Source organism: Vigna umbellata, chromosome 5, assembly GCF_029865625.1.
Source record: "Vigna umbellata cultivar VRB3 chromosome 5, Vumbellata_1.0, whole genome shotgun sequence".
In the NCBI taxonomy this organism is placed as follows: domain Eukaryota; kingdom Viridiplantae; phylum Streptophyta; class Magnoliopsida; order Fabales; family Fabaceae; genus Vigna; species Vigna umbellata.
The window spans coordinates 12,179,732-12,198,152 of NC_142169.1; the positions used below are offsets into that span (position 1 = coordinate 12,179,732).

General features: G+C 31.8%; 2 protein-coding genes across 2 annotated transcripts; one reads left to right on the plus strand and one right to left on the minus strand.

The window, feature by feature from the left end:
- The first annotated feature begins 7,911 nt into the window (after nucleotides 1–7,911).
- LOC124824335 (plasmodesmata-located protein 8-like) lies at nucleotides 7,912–10,240 on the plus strand. The gene is made up of 3 exons (XM_047296759.2): nucleotides 7,912–8,868; nucleotides 9,505–9,612; nucleotides 9,849–10,240. Exons 1-3 carry the CDS (start codon nucleotides 8,121–8,123, stop codon nucleotides 9,854–9,856), a joined length of 864 nt encoding a protein of 287 aa, XP_047152715.1. The 5' UTR covers nucleotides 7,912–8,120; the 3' UTR covers nucleotides 9,857–10,240.
- Nucleotides 10,241–15,375: 5,135 nt separating this feature from the next.
- On the minus strand, nucleotides 15,376–17,561 carry LOC148197698 (uncharacterized). The gene is made up of 4 exons (XM_088115611.1): nucleotides 16,743–17,561; nucleotides 16,440–16,663; nucleotides 16,102–16,359; nucleotides 15,376–15,994 (listed from the first exon to the last, which is right to left on the minus strand). The coding sequence occupies exons 1-4, from the start codon at nucleotides 17,559–17,561 to the stop codon at nucleotides 15,376–15,378; spliced, it is 1,920 nt and encodes a 639-aa protein (XP_087971737.1).
- Between the last annotated feature and the right edge of the window lie 860 nt (nucleotides 17,562–18,421).

Here is an 18,421-nt window from a genome sequence, read left to right on the forward strand (position 1 = left end):
CTGACCATAAGGCTTCATGAGTAAGCATGGTACACTTGTAAGATTTATGGAAATGAGAAAGATGATTTTGATAATGATGAATTAATGACATCGGAATAATGATATTTTATCAATTGCAGAAATACCTGATTTTAATATTTTTGTTACAAGTTTAATGATTTTATGATATGGTTGGCTTACCCTTATTTGTTTGTACTATGATCATATAACTCATGTTATATGTGATTAGATAATGTTGCAGATGCGGTTGAAAAAGCTTAGAGATGAGAGAGATGCGGGGAAAAACTTTCAGGGATTTTTGTAAAAAGAATAAATTTGTATTGGGAAGATTATGTTGTGTAAAATTTATAAGTTGAAATTTCAATGGTGAAGACTATATTGTTTAAAGTTTGTAAGTTTGGTATTGTACTTTGAAGTAATTGAAATAAAGTTTGATTGTTTATATGAGATATCAAATTAATTTAGTCTCTACTATCAGTAATACCCTTTAAAATATTCGGGTGTTACAATACCCATCCATTTAAAACGACAATAAATTTGGATAACGAGCCTCTAGCTGACGATGGACATGCAATTCTGGAATATCACAATGAGAAAATAACATATGACCTATCCATATGATTATGTATGAATTTCATATTTGTGTAAAAATTTATGGCTTTTGTTAAATAATATATGTTATTTTATAAGTCTTTTATTAATCTTTCTTGTTATTTATTGTGACAAATATATGGCTGAGGCACCACATTCATCAGGGGATGAAGTCCCACTTCTAGACCCACCAGAGGAGCGACTAGGTTGAGACAACTTATACTTATAAGAAATGCAGGTGAGAGGACACATGTCATTGTTGATGTAGTCACCAGTGTAGCATCTAGTCCAAATGCAGCTGTTTTTAAGTCTTACCTTGGAGTATTAGCACGTGATCGTATCTTTATCCTTACTCCAACATTTGATCATGTATCTAAAGTTGATCGAAACCTAAATTGGCAAGATCTATTGGTAAGTTAATTAATATTACTCTAAATTCTAGTTTGATTATATTAATAAATTTATATTAATATAAGGTTATTTTCTTTATTGTAGACGACATTTGATATTCCAAATGTCGCGACGCTAACAAATAAGTGTTTATCTGCCATCACCAAAAGATTTCGGGGTTTTAAGACGAAATTAACGTCAATACATATCTTCAGAGCAAAAAAAATGAAACTCCATGTTCAAAATATACAGCAATTGACGAAGAAACTTGGCGTCAATTTGTATAGCGTCATACATCAAAGTCATGGCAGGTAGGTGTAGCTAAATTCATTCAATTCATCATTCAAAATTTTATATCATAACAATTGTTTCATTATATCACACGAAACAAGGTAAAAGGACAGGGTATAAGTGCTCAAAATAAAAATTCATACTTATTAGCTCGTGGTGGATACAGGAAGCTTGAAGAGAAAATAATCAAGCATAAGTCAGACAATAGGCTCCAACTTTCCAAGGGTGGTGAACGTCATCCTCCTTCACCACCATCTCGGCATGAGAAGTGGAATTTAGCCGGTCTACGATCATCGAGCTCCTGCACTTCTAATTGTGCTAGAGAAATATCAGAAAGAATTGTAAGATATCAATTCTCTTATTTTGACAAGATTTTCGTTATACATATTACATAAATCTTTGAAATAATTTTGAAGTTTTGTTATGTTACAGGACTTCTTGGTTGAATAGAGTTCCCAAGGTCAATTCAATCAAGAAGGTCATTAGGATATTATTGCCACTACTATTGGACAACCTGAACACCCAGGGCGAGTGCATGTTGTTGGAATTGGCATAGGCATTAGACAGATTTTTGGGAGTTCCTTGCGTCACCCTTTATATGCATTCAGTCAAGAGTATGAACAAAAGCTGAAGTAGGAGATCACAAAGGATATCACAGAGGTCAGGGCAGAGTTGTATGATGAAGTCACTTCAGAAGTGACTGAAAAGGTTATGCGCCAATTTCGCCAAGAGTTTGAGAGTTATGGCATGCGTCCGCAGCCATCTCCTGTAGCGGAACATGTTGTGCCTCCCATAGGTAAACTTAATAATCATTTTTGTTTATTAATTTACTTTTTGTATAAGCTAACATTTAATTTTAGAGGTAGAAGCGGCAAAGGAAGTTGTTCAACTTTAGGCATCTTAGGAGATGACATGGACGAGACTCGTCCATGTTAGCTATATGTTGAACATCCTACAGGGACCATGGTAGTGGCTCGTGGCATAGTCTTTGAGGCAACCACTGTAGTTCATGGTATGGAACTAGGAGAAGATGAGGTGAAGGTCACAATTAATGAAATTGTCGTACCAGATGCGTTTGTTCTTGTGCCATCATATAAGATTGTCACTATAGCACAAGCATTTCAACCTTTCGTCGTTGGCCTAGATCTTTGGTTGGTTCTATTTCTAACCCCTCGGTATAGACTCATACTATATACTTCTCAATTTTAAACTTTACTTCTTATTGATATCAGAACATAACTATTTTGATTTTTTATTATAAATGTGACAAACTGTAGATACACCAAAAAAGAAAACTATTTATTTATTTTATTTTTTATATTTTTATATTAGTTAATAAATTTTATTATTTTAAAGAAAAATGGTGTGAGAGAAAAAGTGGTACGCCAAAAAGTAAGTTTAGTGGGATATGAAAAACTTAAAACATGGGTTTAAAAATAAAATAAAGGTCCAAAACTTAGAAAGCGAGGAAAACACAATAACGATGAGAGTGTAAGTGTGAAATGTAGGATTTAATTAGAGAGGGAGATAAAACCAGAATAAAATATATGAGGCAGTTGCTCCCTCCACCACCACTGAATACTTCATGCACCACTCCATACCAATTTTACCCTTCTCTAAAACGGATATCAACATCCGTTTCACCTTCAACGGATGTTGACATCCGTCCGTTCAAATATTTTATATTTTAATTTATTGTTTTTAACATATATTTTATATTTTAATTTATTATTTTTATTTAAAAAAAAACAATCTTCAACGGATGTGGCGACATCCGTTAACAGATTGCCACATCCGTTTTAATAAAGTTTTTAAAACTATTTTGATTTTTATTTAAATAATAATATATAAATTAAATTAATAATAATTATTTTATTATAATATTTATATAATATAATAAATTTTTAAAAAGTATTTTAATTATTATTTAAAATAATAATATATCAATTAAATTAATAATAATAATTTTATTAAATAAAATAAAATTAATTTATAAATAATTAAGTAATAATTTTAAAAAAAATTAAATAATATTTATATATTAATTTAAAAAAACTAAAAACTTTAAAAAAAAAAACTAAATGGATGTGGCACATCCGTTGAAGAATTTTTTCTTCAATGGATGTCGACATCCGTTCAAGAGAAAAGAGGAGGTGTAGGATATTTTAAAATATAAAGGATAGTTTTGAAATTTAAAAAAAGTGTGGTGGTACAGGAGCAATGTGTGGTGGTGTAGGGAGTAACTCTCAATATATGACTGTATATGAATAAATGTGTAGGAATAGCCAAAAATAAATATTGGGGTTGGAAATAACAAATAAAGATGGTGCTGAAATTATGAATACGACCCAGACTAAACTACCAAAAAAATGAGTGTGGAGTGCGTATAGTGAAAGCGCGAGTGCAAGTATTAATAGGCGCGACCCAACGCAAAATGGAATAAAGGCTGTGGGGTGTGTAAAACGTAGATATGGGGTGTATAAAGAAAATAAATTGGGTCAAAATACAAGACATATGGGTTGAAGCAGAAAATAGGATATAGAACATGAAAACGATGGTTATTGTGGATGAAGAACAGGTAATTTTGTGTCAAAAACAGTGCCCCTCAAATTGGGCGCCAAAGACAACTAACATCAACTCACATTTATTTTTATAGACTTTCTAAATTAAGCCTTGCAATCACTAAATAGTGCAATAGACTGTAGCTGATCAATATAAATGTAAATGTATTATATTGCATGGGCCCACATTGAAAAATAAGCATATCTTTTAATTATTTTCAAGACTATATTATGCAAAGATCTTATTTTTACATATTATCCTTTCTGGTCTTTGTCCTACTACTCGATATTTATCTTCCACTACTTAGCACTCGTTTCAATACTCCAGATATAGCTACAAGAAAGGGATTCATACAAAAATTTCTGCAACGTTAAAGTCGATATTTGGTCAGATATTTCTTGATCAAATTTTGATTAATGAAAAAGTGAATAATAAATTACCATTAACAATATATTTATAGTGTTTTACCTCGTTAACCATGGGTTCAACTGCCTTGAAGCACATATGGTCTTTTTCTTTTTAAGTTTTTGCAATGGACTTTAAGAAAAAATAAGTTAAAGGCTCAAAGAGCTATCAATGAATTAATATTAAGGTGCACTTATTTGGTCAAGTAGCTAAAAATAAGAAATGTTCAATCTTATCAAATAGCATATCTACCAAAGTTACAAAACAAAAGAATCAAGTTAAATATTAGAGTATACACAAAACATGAACAAGTCACTCAAGAAAAATAGGAATGACACATGGTAGTCCATCCATCACAATTAGGCTCAAAACTCAGAAGGCTGAAAACTCTTTCACAAAAGATTCAACCAAATAATTCTCAAATTAACTCAATTTATAATTATGAATCAATTAAACTAGCTTCTAATCAATTCAACAATCCATTCAACATAAACATGACTACTATTTCAAGATTATGATAGTTCTAGTTACTAAATCAAATCCTAAATTTCAATGTCAATATGTTTTATTGAAAACAATAACATATTTTTGGGTGAATTTCTTATGAGACATATTGTGTAAAATTTTCACCAAGTAGAAAGGTAATACTTTCACAATTTTCTCAAAAGGAAATAACATTTTTTTATGGAAATAAAATAAAAATTGAAAAAAAGAAAACAAAAAAATAAAGAAAAATCCTACTTACTATTTGTCTCTCACACACTTATTTCAAAAATTATTCTTATACTTATTTTGGGCACGAAACATAAAACTTTTCAAACTTTTGGCTTAATTTGGCCATATGTCAAAAATTATTTTCTTTAATTTTATGAAGTACAAGTCATTATGTACAATTTTATTAATTTTTAAATTTTTATTTTTAAAATTTTAATAAAAAAATTTCTATTTATGCTAAAGACATAAAATAAACATGAATGCATCCTTAAATTTTTATCAACAATTATATCAAATAAAATTAAATCTAACTTTTATTTACTGTTGTAGCAACCTTTCTTTTTGTTTCGCAGCTAAGTTAACAAATATCACCACTAAAGATTTATTTTCATTGTTCACATCAACAAACTTGATGTGTGGAGTATGTGGCTTCAACTCAATTTTAACATCACACGTCCATTAAGATGTTTAATAGGATCATCAATAATCCTCATAATTTCATCTTATGAACAAAAATCTACACTTGAAGTAGTTGACTATGTTGCTTCGTCATTAACAAATTCAACAACACCATTAATAAAATTTGTTTGTCCATCGGTGGACATATGAGCGTGATGTGATTCTATAATTGGTTGTTGATTTGATCTTTTAACAAAATTAACCTCCATTTTGTCCAACCTATGATTCAATTCCTTAATCATTTTCTTCAATTAATATTTTGCTCAACTCATGTCTTCAAAAGAATTTCTAACTCGGGATCATTTAGTTGACGTATATTCAACTTGCTCATATTAGGTGTAGTAGTAGATAGGAAAACTGTGTGTTTTCTCTATGGCTCAAGCTATGAGGTTCTGAGCTAGAGCTACCTGAAGTTTCTTAATAATGAAGTACTCTCTGATGGCTCAATCTTCAGTTCATGGTTTGAGAAAACCTTCTTGAGTGAGTTTTCTTTATGGTTCTAGGTGGTGCTAACCGTGACATGATAAATTCATCAAAAAATATTTGATTTCTTCTATTTTTCTCTCAATTCACATATTAACTCCTTGGATTCATACTGCAAAACAAGTGAAATTGGGATAAATATCATAGACTTTATACATAATCAAAATAGATAAGTGTTAATTTAACAATGAAAATTACTAATCACAAGCACTTATCAAGTATCATCTGTAAACTAAAACATGCTCAGTGAAATATTTTTCTAGCCCACCCTAATCTCATCCAACAATCCTTTACTCTCAACTTGGCTAACTACGCCAACTAACCCTTGTGCAACTACAAGAAACAAAAAATGTGCTAATGGGTCGCCTTGCCTCAGTCCCTTAGTTGGTGTAAATTGTCTTGTTGGACTGCTTTTCACTAAAACAGAGATAGTTGACGACTCTAAACATGTCTTAATCCATCTAACCTTATGGGACAGAAATCCAATCTTTTTAACATATAAAAGAGAAATTCCGAGTTAACTGAATCATATACTTTCTCGAAATCTGCCTTTATAATAATACAATTTTCTTTTTTTCCTCTTCACCTCATCAATCATTTTGTTTACCACCACTACTATCAAGTATTCCTCTATCTTCAATAAGTGCAGACTATTTATAAAGCACTTTCTACATTTATTTTGACAAAAATTTGGAAATTATTTTGTACATGCATCCTACCAAAGATATCGGCCTATACTCGTCTATGCCTTACATATTATCAACCTTAGGGATTAAAGTAATAAAAGAAGAATTACATCCTTTCAACCACCTCCCACACCTACGAAAACAATTTGCAGGCCTCAATATATCCATTGTGATAACATCCCAAAATTGTTTTAAAAAGTTAAAATTAAACCCATCTGGTCTTGCACTCTTGCTGCTTTCACAGTCCCATACAATTGCCCTAATTTCCTCCTCGTTAAATCTACTTGTTAATAAGTCATGGTCCTCCCTATTAATTTGTGAATAGACAACATTATCCAATCTAACTTTAAGTCCGCCACATTCTGTAAATTTGTTCTTATACAAGTTCTGGACCACTTCCTTTACTTTATTTGGTTACTCACACCAATGATTGCTAACTTTCACCCCTTGATCATATTCTTCATTATCCTTGAATGAATTAACATATAAAAAAATTGTTTTTAGATGGTCCGCCTTCAACCATTTTGACCTGAATTTATGTTTTTCTTTCATTTCTATTGTGAAATTACCATTTCAATTCTTCACATAATTGTTTTCTCTCGGTAGATCATTCAATCCAAACTTTTCATCCCTTTTGAAAGAACAGTAATATGCTTCATTTTAAGACATGCATACCAATTCCTATTCTTCCTTACTCTGATTGCCATGAATAGTTTCTTTAGCAGTGCAGCGACTCCCATGCGAAAAGGAAGAGGCAAAATCCTTTAAAAAAAATCTAATAATATTAGAAAAAACCATTCCATTCTTAGAAAATCTTTATAAAACATTTTTATATAGAAATTTTATTAGAAACATAGTTGAATAGACCTATTGTTCTCTAGTTTGAAACATAATATCTAAAAGTTATCGTTACAATTCATTATTTTTCCCTTTAAGTATGGCGAGATATATAAAGAGGATCAAAGATGCATGTGGTTAGATACTTTTGTGAATAGTAAAAGTGAACTTAGCAAATTTTTACTCTGCAGTTTGGTCTCCATGGGGAAACGAAATTACTGTTCAATTGCTTTTAGAGCTGTATCTACCATTCAACCTCAGGTTTCTAAAAACATATATATATTTTAAAGCAATATGGATATGAATTTTAACATAACATTTTACAGTTCGACAACAAACTCGTTAGTTGGAAGCTTTTGAATTAACCTCCGCATTGAGAGCAGATTGTTTTTTCATGTTCGGCCCCATAATATTGGAGACAAGTCCTCAAATGTTGCAGTTTTTTGTTATGATTGAGTCATGTAAAGGCATGAAACAAATTAGAATCTCGTAGTTTTGTGTGTACTTGGAAATAAGGATTTTTAATCTTTATGACCATTGACTCGGGACAAAGTTGATGCTCAACGCCTGACCAAACAAGAGTCTTTTACTAAAGAAAAAGGCTTCATTCAACAGGCCCAAAAAATGAACCACTGGCTCACTCTTTAATTGCCATAACCAAGGCACAAAAACAAAAACAAAGGTTCATATTTTTAGAAAACCATGTCGAGAACTCTTGAAGCAGAGTCTGGTTACAGAATCATCTTGGTTTGGAGACTCTCTTATCTGCTAATTTTGTTTTCTTCAGTTCATGGCTACCCTTCACGAGCTCATATGTTCATATATGCAGTCTGTTCTGAGGAAAAATACCAACCGAACGCACCCTTTGAAGGCAACCTTAACAGCTTTATGTCTTCAGTGGTAAGTTCATCCTCTGAAGTAACTTACAATAGCTTTGCTATTGGAAATGGAAGCTCAACGCCACAAGAGGGAAACGTATACGGGTTATACCAGTGCAGAGGTGATCTGCACCCAATTGAGTGCTCAAAGTGTGTAGAAAGATCCGTTAACGAAATAGGTTTGGTCTGTCCATATGCCCTTGGAGCTTCTTTGCAACTTGAAGGGTGCCTTATAAGATATGAACATTCTGGTGATTTTCTGGGGAAGTTGGACACGAGTCTGAGGTTTAAGAAATGCAGCAAAGGTGTGACGAGTGATGTTGAGTTCTTCAGGCGTAGAGATGATGTTCTTGCTGATTTGCAAACTGCTAATGGATTTCGAGTGAGTAGCTCAGGCCTAGTTGAAGGGTTTGCTCAATGCTTGGGGGATTTAAGTCTATCAGATTGCTCCTCTTGTCTAGCAGATGCTGTTGGAAAACTCAAAACCTTATGTGGATCTGCTGCAGCAGCTCATGTGTTCTTGGGACAATGTTATGCTCGTTACTGGGCATCTGGCTATTATCATGAATCAGGTCTATTTCACTCTCGTACTTCTTTTTCAATTTCCATTTTGCTACTAATTAATTTATTGCTAATCTTGCAAACTCCCTATGTAAAAAAATGAGATTGTTTTCGAATTGATTTGAATTACTTACATACAGCCTTTGTAGAAAAGTGATCAGAAAATGGAGAGGAAGCCGACGTTGTGAAATGCTATTTTATGGGTGAATGCATTCGGAACATATGCTTTAATACTTTATTTTGGAAAATGCTCACTTTTTCCAATTCCTCTTTATCCATTTGTTCGAATACCTTTTACTTAGTATCGCATTCCATATTCTTCACCAATCAATTTACCAGTGAAGCTCAGCACCCTACTGATTTTATTCAAGTACTGTCATGATTTTGCATATATTCCCTCACTCAAAATTAACTTCCATTATGTGCTTAAACAAAAGCATTGCATTGCATGATTTTCATTATAAAATTGAAAACCGTAATTTTTTTTATCGATCATTTGAATTTTTATCATTTACAAAAGTACGTTAGGCCAGGTTCGTTGTTCAGTCGAGTTGGGAAAATTACTAGAACAAAATTAAGAAGTGTTTCTTGTTAGATCTTGTGCAGAATATTATGGTAATAGTTTCAATTTGGTGTTTTGTTTGCAGATTCCTCCGACAATGATCAAGTGGGAAAATCAGTTGCCATTATTGTGGGAGTGTTTGGAGGTCTTGCAGTTCTGGTTGTACTGCTCTCAATTTGCAAAAAAGCAGCTGGTAAGCATTTTTCTGATATTAAATTTCTAAAAAAATAAATGGTATAAGTTTTTAAAATATTTTTAAAAATTATGTTTTCGTCCTATGAAGTCACGTAGAATATTCTTTCTAATAAATTATATTTAAAATTTCGTTTACAAATACTCCATTATCAAATATTTGGAAAAAAATATGAAATGAATGTCATTGATTAAGAGATGGTGGTGCTCATATTTTATATTTTTCATTACATGCAGGTAAGTAAGAGCTAGGTGGTAATGGAAGGTGTAATCATTAGGAAAGATCCTGAAATGTTTGTTTAAATTTATTGAAAAGCATGGTTTTGCATAATTTAATACATTATGTTATTCCACCAGAGAAAGTGGGTGTTATCTTTTAGTTTATAAAGTAGAACTCTGATATCCATCAAACTTAGAAAGGGCTGCAGATTGTCTTTGCCTTAGTGATGTCCAACAAAAAATCCATCATTCTTTTTCATTTTTTAAAACCGTTTTGTAGATTATGCTCAGCACTTCTTTCTAAATTACTTTAACTTTTAATTGTGTTGACTTGTTGCTGAGTGCCTGTAAGAAGGACAATTATAGATTATTCTGAGAGATATATATTATGTGCAACAATCTTCGCAGGATTTTTTTTTTTAATGACGATTTGCCCAAAAACCCATAATCATACACCAGGGAAAATTAACTGTTACAGAGAATTAAAGGTTTGAAAATTCCTAGTTAACAAATATGGGATCAACTTCCCTTCTCACTAAATTAGGAATGATAAAATATGATTTTAGCCCTTTAAAATATATAAAAACTTACTTTCAGTTTATTAAATTTGCATCTATATTTATCTCTTATTTTTAAATATATGACTTTTATTTCTCTAAACTACTTTCTCTAAAATGAACTAAGGTTGCTTAATGACCAAAAACAACTCTAACAACTACTTTCTTCTACAATATATATATATATAAAGAGACAATGTGCATATACCAAAACACTCTAAAATTTTCTCATTCAACAAAAGATTCAACAAAGAATATTTTCAGTGTTCAATTCAACAAACTATAATGAAGGTGCTTGAATCTAATACATCTTAATTATCCCCACTTAACATAGTAAAGTGTGAATAGAGATCATAAAAACCTTATTTTAAAAATATCTTATTTGAGAATGGTTGTTTTGTAAATATACCCAATTATTAGTAAGAAGTAATTGTTGTTCAAAAAATACATGTTTACGCCAGAAGTAGCTTGTAAATGATTACTCACTTAAGTTAGAAGTAACTTGTAGAAATTGTAATTGAATGGGGTCAATTTGGAGTGGTTGAGAATTGAAAGAATACTCATGTTGAGCCAAGTGACTTGGTAAAAGAGCACTCAAAGTGTTAGCAAAAGTGATATCTAATAATAATTTTATTATGCTTCCAAGTATTAATCTACTTAATGAAACTTAATCAATTGCTTGAAAATTGGATGTAATATGTGGGATCAGACAAACCTATATAAAAATATACATATACTATCTCTCACAATTTCTAATTGTTGGGTTTTATTATTATCTTTACTAGAATGAGAGCCATTACATAACAACTTTAAAGGAATTTTATTACAAATAAATCAATTATTTAATCAAAGTTATGTCTAATAAACCTCATCAAACCAAAATCTCTTTGACTGGTTTATTGAAAAATATAAAATCATCGTTTGAATATAACTAAAAAGTTAAAATGTTTTGAAACACAATTCAACTCTTACTCTTGTTTTTCTTCTTGTTTTCCCACTTGGTTTTTGGTAGAATCATCATCTGAATATAATTGCAATTGAAAAAAGTGGCTAAAATGTTTTGAAACACAATTCAACTCTCACACTCTTGCTTTTCTTCTTATTTTCACACTTAGTTTTTTAGAATAAACAAATTCAAAAAAAAAAACCCGAGTCAAGGTTGTCAACGGATTTTCTCAATCCAATAATAATTTAATTTTGTTGTGTGAAAATTTCATCAATATCTGAATCAAAACTAAATAAGATATCTTAATTTGAAAGTTTAAAATAATAAATTTATAAATAATAAATTTATGAAAATTCTTTATTATATGTTCGATATATTTTTTTAATTTATGACTTAAATTGATATTTAAATTCTACAAATTATTTATTTCTCTTTAATAACTTATATATATATATATATATATATATATATATAATAAATATATATTTAGTAATTTTAAAAAAGTCTTTAGTGCATATTTTATTAAAATTAATTTAATATTTTTACATTTTGGCTAGACTTCATGTTTGTTGTGAGGAATTTACCGCAATACTAAATTTACTATAAAAAGGTGTATTTTGACTGTTTTATTAAATGTTATAAATCTTCTTCACTAAAAAATTTATAAAATTAATAAATAGATTATAATGTATTAAATTATGTATTATATATTTATTTAATAACATAAATATGGTATAAAAATATTGATTTAAATATAATAAAACTATAATATATTAGATTATCTAATAAAATATATAATTTTATATGTGTATTAATAATTTGATTCAATAATATACAATAATAACCATAAATAAAAGTTTTCAAATATAAAATTAATTTTTAAAATACTATAATAATATATTTAAAATATAATAATTGAGAACATAAGTAAAAACAGATATTATATATATATATATATATATATATATATATATATATATATATCGAAAAATTGTGTATTTTTAACCAACTTAATAAAAAAATTATTAAATTTTATATTAATTATACTAAAAGTGTGTGTTTTCTTATGATTAATAGTTAATTTAAAATTTATTATTAAATTTTACAAAATCTCTAGTCAAAACCAATTGATATATTTACTTTACAAACTTCTAATAGAAAGGAAACTGAAATCTGACGTTTGAAGCGGAAAGAAAAAGCCAGTTGCTCCCTTCACCACCATCGAATGCTTCTTGCACCACCTCATATTAATTTTGCCCTTCTCTAAAACGGATGTTAACATCCATTTCATCTTCAACACCGTCCGTTCACATATTTTATATTTTAATTTATTATTTTTATTTAAAAAAAAAATCTTCAACAGATGTGGCGACATCCGTTAACGGATTGCCACATCCGTTTTAATATAATTTTTAAAACTATTTTGATTAATATTTAAATAATAATACATAAATTAAATTAATAATAATTATTTTATTAAATAAAATAAAATAAATTTATAATTAATTAAATAATAATTTTAAAAAAATTAAATAATATTTATATATTAATTTAAAACATAATAAAATAAAAAACTAAAAACTTTAAAAAGAAAAAAACTTCACGGATGTGAACATCCGTATCCATTTTAATAAATTTTTAAAAATTATTTTAATTATTATTTAAAATAATAATACACAAATTAAATTATAATAATTATTTTATTAAATAAAATAAAATTAATTTTTAAATAATTAAGTAATAATTTTTAAAAAAATTAAATAATATTTATATATTAATTTAAAAACTTAAAAAAACTAAAAACTTAAAAAAACTAAAAAAACTAAAAACTTAAAAAAAAAAACTAAACGAATGTGCCGTTCAAGAGAAAAAAAAGAGGTACAGGATATTTTAAAATATAAAGGATAGTTTTGGAATTTAAAAAAATATAATGGTACAGAAAGCAATGTGTGGTGACGCATGGAGTAACCCTTAAAGAAAAATAGTCCAGAAAACGAAGACCCGCAGTTAAAACCCATACATCACATGTTGCAGTACTGTTCTTTTGTAAAAACCAGAATTTCTCTTTGGAGTGTCTGTTCTATTACCACCCATTGATCCTATACTAGGTAAACTCTACTTAGGTACAGTACACATCTCCATTAACACTTTAAAGTGGTTGGCCCATTTATTTATATTATAAACAATATCCATTCTACAATATTATTTTTCTGCGTAAACTCTCTCATGAACCCAAACACTTACAACTCAATCATATAATTTAAATGAACCCCTCCCTCATTCATAAACCTCACCTTAAACAACACTTATATATTTTATATTTTGCCTTGCACGTCTTTTTTTTTTATCTACATAAAATAAAAATATTTCATACCGTATAGTATCACCTCACAAAATTTTAGAGTATATATACCATGCACTAAAACATCGTACTACCAATGCCCTTCATCATTTTTTGCCACTGCACCACTGGAAGAGAAAATTAGCCCCATACATGCACTTTTAAAGTTATTACCCAAGTCTATGCACAAACACAATTCCACACCATACCTAGCCACAACATATACACTTTTATCTCACCATACCCACAAACTCAATGAACCCCATTGCAAAGTCTAGATGATTTTAAAAGGTTTAATTCGTATTTTGGTCCCTCTTTTCGTAGGGTCTGTTCAAATTGGTCCTACTTTATTTCAAAAGTTCACTAAGATCCCACTTTTCGCAAAAACGATGCAAGTTAGTCCTTTTTGGTTACGGCGTTAAAAAGACTAACGGCACAGCTGCCCAGCTGGCAGAAAACTGATGAGCTGTACATTTTTTGTTGACGTGGCACTGTGATATGGTGATTCATCCTGAGAGCAGAGGATTCATGGTTGTTTTTCCCAAATTAAAAAGCAAACTTAGGGTTGTTGGTGATTCGTGGTACATTTGTTCTGAAATCTAAAAGCAAAGGTTAGGATTGTTGGACATTCGTGGTACTGTTGTTGTGAAATTTAAAAGCAGAGGTTTAGGGTTAGGGATGACTTCATCACAGAGTTGTTCTTCCTGTTCGAAGGCAACATCCAAAGGATTTTCGCAATCCTCACAGGTGTTGTTTCCAGGGGAGTTGGGATAACCCCTATTTGCCACTGTGGTGATATTGCTGTAATGAAAGTTGCTAGAACTTCAAGGAACGCGGGGAGGAAATTTTGGGGATGTCGCCATTACAAGGTGTTTTGAATACCGTACTGTCCACTTCCATGTGTTTTGGATTTTGTTTGTTTTAACATTTTTGTGTTCTTGGTGAATAATAGGGTGGAATTTCAAGTGGGATGTCATGTAATTTTTTCAAGTGGTGTTCTGAGGACAATGCTGATGATAGAGATGGTACAATTGTGAGACAAAGCAACAGGATATTTGATCTGGAAAATAATGTCAAAGAGTTGCAGAGAAGGATAAAGTTCTTACTTGGAGTTGTGTTTGTTGTTATTGTGTTGAACATTATGACATTGTGGTTGTGTTTAGCTTGATCTTAGGTGTGCAATGTGCAATTTAGGTTTTGTTCATGTAATGGCTCAGCTGTTTAGCATCATGGAATATCAGTTCTTGTAATATGAGTGAACAATCTGAGTTCGTGTAATGAAGTTCGTTTTAGTCCCCCCTTTGATTTAAAAATGTTAATTGTGGTCCCCCTTTGATTTAAAAATGTTAATTGTGGTCCCCCTTTACTTTTAAATTTGTTCACGATGGTCCCTTTTTCCTTTAAAAATTGTTCAAAGTGGTCCCTTACTATATTACTATAATACATATTAAGGATACCTGGCAAAAAACATATATAATTACATAATATCACTACTTCCAAATATCACAACATAATATTAGTGCAACTATAATAACATATTTAATTAAAGTGCTTAATAAGAATTCAACATACACAATGAAAGTGTTTGGTAAGAATTCAACACAGACAATGAAAGTGCTTAATAAGAATTCAACATACACAATTAAAGTAGTTAAGAAGAGTACGTCATACATATTAATACATCCAAATTTTCATCTAAATCTATGGATCTTTTCTTCTAATGTTTAACTTCTGCCTTTGTATTGGCTCACTTAAATCTCGGATGGAATCTTGACTTGGTTGTGGTGGTTGAGGAGATTGGGGACTTGATGGCTGTGAAGGTGCAATGGGTTGTGAACTTTGTGCCTGTGTTGATTCTGTTGGTTCGATGATGGCTGGACGTAAAGGGCACATTTTTTTGTTGTGCCCCAGTTCACGGCAGATACTACATCTCTTTCGCTGCCCACCAACACTCATCTTGGTCCCATCTTTTGTTAGCTCCCATGGCTCCATTCTTCTTTTTTTCTTGGGTCTCCCAGGCATGTTCCTCTTAGGTGGTGGCAGTACATCAGGAGAAGTAGTTTTTTCCCATAAGAGGTGGCCATTCACAGGATAGATGATGGACGCATATGCTTCTTCATATGTGGATTTCCTGAAACAAATTGGTATAAAACTTTCTGGATCTACATTTGAATAGTTCATTGATGCAACTGCATGACAACATGGGATGCCACTGATCATCCACTTCCTGCAACTGCATTCTTCATTGTCCAGGTCCACTGTGAACTTGTTCCCAATGATTGAAACATGTCTAACCTCAAAAATCCTTCTTGCAGACCAGCTGAATAAATGAACATCAAAAAGGCACATCAACAGTTGGATATGAACATAAATAAGCCATAACAACAACTGGATATGAACATAAATAAGGCATAAGAACAATATTACCTTGGGATCCAATATCTTGACAAGTTACATTCCTTCATAAGTCTCTTTTTGATCTTTGGACAGACATTGAAATCCATACCTGCCACCTTCGTTCTGTTGGTGGCCCATCTTTTCATCAAATACAGTCTAATATCCTCCAGCATGGTTATTATGGGTTTTCCCCTGGACTGCACAAGAACACTGTTGAATCCTTCACTGATGTTGTTATCCAGAGTATCACACATTGCTTGAGTTCTGAACCTACTTCTTGACCAATACCTATTGCACGAGAATGAAGAAAATGAGTTACCAAACATGAGTAATGCAGAATATTTGTGCATGTAATGGAAAGAATGTACCTTGGGGGAATGACTATGAGATATTTATATGCTTCTTCATTCACTGCTCTGATATTCAACATCTCTCTCTCCCAAGCTTGGGGGTATGTGCTTGTGGCAGCCCTCCACATCAAATTCTTCAATATCTGACCAGAAAATCTTTTCCTAAAGTTAGCATAAAGGTGCCTGATGCAGAATCTTTGTTCTACCCTAGGCAAAAGCTCTTGGATAGCTGGCACCAACCCCTGCCAACATCAATTATTTAATCAAACACACATGATTAATAAAGTTTGCAAAATAAAATAATTAAAGTATTGCATGTACCTTTTGCTGGTCAGACATCCACGTATATGCCTCACAAACTTCATTGCCCCCAAGGTCTTCAACCAATAATTGCAAAAACCAGGACCAACTATCTTTATTTTCGACTTCAACTACTGCATATGCAAGGGGTAACATTTGCTCATTTGGATCCCTCCCAACAGCAGTAAGCAGCTCTCCCTTATAAAGACCTTTCAAAAAACACCCATCTAAACAGATGATGGGTCTACAACTAATAAAACTATCCTTACATGCTTTAAGACAAACATAACATCTCTGGAATATGGACTGACCATTATCACTGTTGACTTTAACCTTAACCGTTGACCCAGGGTTACTTCTCAATACCTCATGTGCATAGTCATAAATCCTTCGAAATTGTTCTTTAAAATCCCCTTCACGTTGACTTGATGCCATTAACTTCGCCCTTCTTGCTTTAGAAATTGATTCATTGGTGTTCCATTTCCTTAATGCTTTGGTACGTATGTCTTGGACCTTTATACTAGGATTGTCATGCATAGACTTATCTATTTCATGACTCAACCACTTACTATTCATCAATTTTATGTTCAGTTGCCTGCTACAAGAATGAACATCCACAATCTTCCTTAACTGCCAAATCTTGCGTGATGGCAAATACCCACAGTAAGCTACCCATGGACACTTTTTTTGCCCACCCATGCATCTCACCCTTACCCTACGCTTATCATTTTTTACAAACTTAAGAGCCCTCCCAGCATGAATAGCATAACTTCTAATGGCTTCCTTAAACTCATCCTTATCCGTAAAGATAGTACCAAGTTCCCATTTGTAATCTGACATTGACTTCTTTTTACCAAATGTAGGAAAGGGACCTCTACTTGGTCTGTCCTCAATTTCATCCTCCTCACTTGCACTATTATCTGGAGTTAACAGCACATCTGACTCCCATTCATCATCTGACAACCCCCTACCATGTCCTTCTGCTTCATTATCACTGTCTTCCATCCTGTATTCTGAATCACTATTATCTAAATTCCCTACCTCCTCCAAGTTCTCTTCAACAGAAACATGTGCTTCATCCTTCTCAGTATCCACTTCCACTTCTTCCTCACTGTCCACTTTCAGTTCTTCCTCACTGTGCATTTCCACTTCCTCCTCCCTGTGCACTTCCACTTCTTCCTCACTCTGCACTTCCACTTCTTCCTCACTCTGCATTTCTACTTCTTCCTCTACTCTATCTACTTCCTCTATGTCAACCTGCACTCCATCATCTCTCTCGAAGTCACCACCACAGTTAAGAGGACCTTCCTCAACCTCCTGTTGCACTTCAACAACACCTTGTACACCAACCTCAACACCACTACCCTCACCACTGTCTGCAGGTCCTTGGCAAAGGTAAAGAATTTCATCCTCATTTTCTACAACCACTGCTTCGCTCACTTTATGTACAACATACAAGTTGACTTTCCCCAACAATTTTCCCACATTCATCATGTTCAAAGCACCTTTATCGTCATATAGCTTATATAAAACATGGTCAATATCGTAATATAACTCATGTACTTCAATATACCCCAAATCCTTAAGTGAACCCACTACTCCAAAATAGCTCCATGTATCGGGGTCAATGTCCCAATAACATCTTTCCCCACCTATATATTTAAAGGGCACTTCCTGTATCAAGGTCCCACCGTGGTGGA

Excerpts from the sequence above, each read along its gene's own strand:
- LOC148197698 (XM_088115611.1), bottom strand. The coding sequence starts at position 17,561 with ATGTCAGATTACAAATGGGAACTTGGTACTATCTTTACGGATAAGGAT. Across the intron at positions 16,664-16,742 it reads GGATGTCTGACCAGCAAAAG|GGGTTGGTGCCAGCTATCCA; the intron begins GTACATGCAATA and ends TGATGTTGGCAG. Across the intron at positions 15,995-16,101 it reads TCAAGATATTGGATCCCAAG|CTGGTCTGCAAGAAGGATTT; the intron begins GTAATATTGTTC and ends TCATTTATTCAG.
- LOC124824335 (XM_047296759.2), top strand. The coding sequence starts at position 8,121 with ATGTCGAGAACTCTTGAAGCAGAGTCTGGTTACAGAATCATCTTGGTT. Across the intron at positions 8,869-9,504 it reads TGGCTATTATCATGAATCAG|ATTCCTCCGACAATGATCAA; the intron begins GTCTATTTCACT and ends TTTTGTTTGCAG.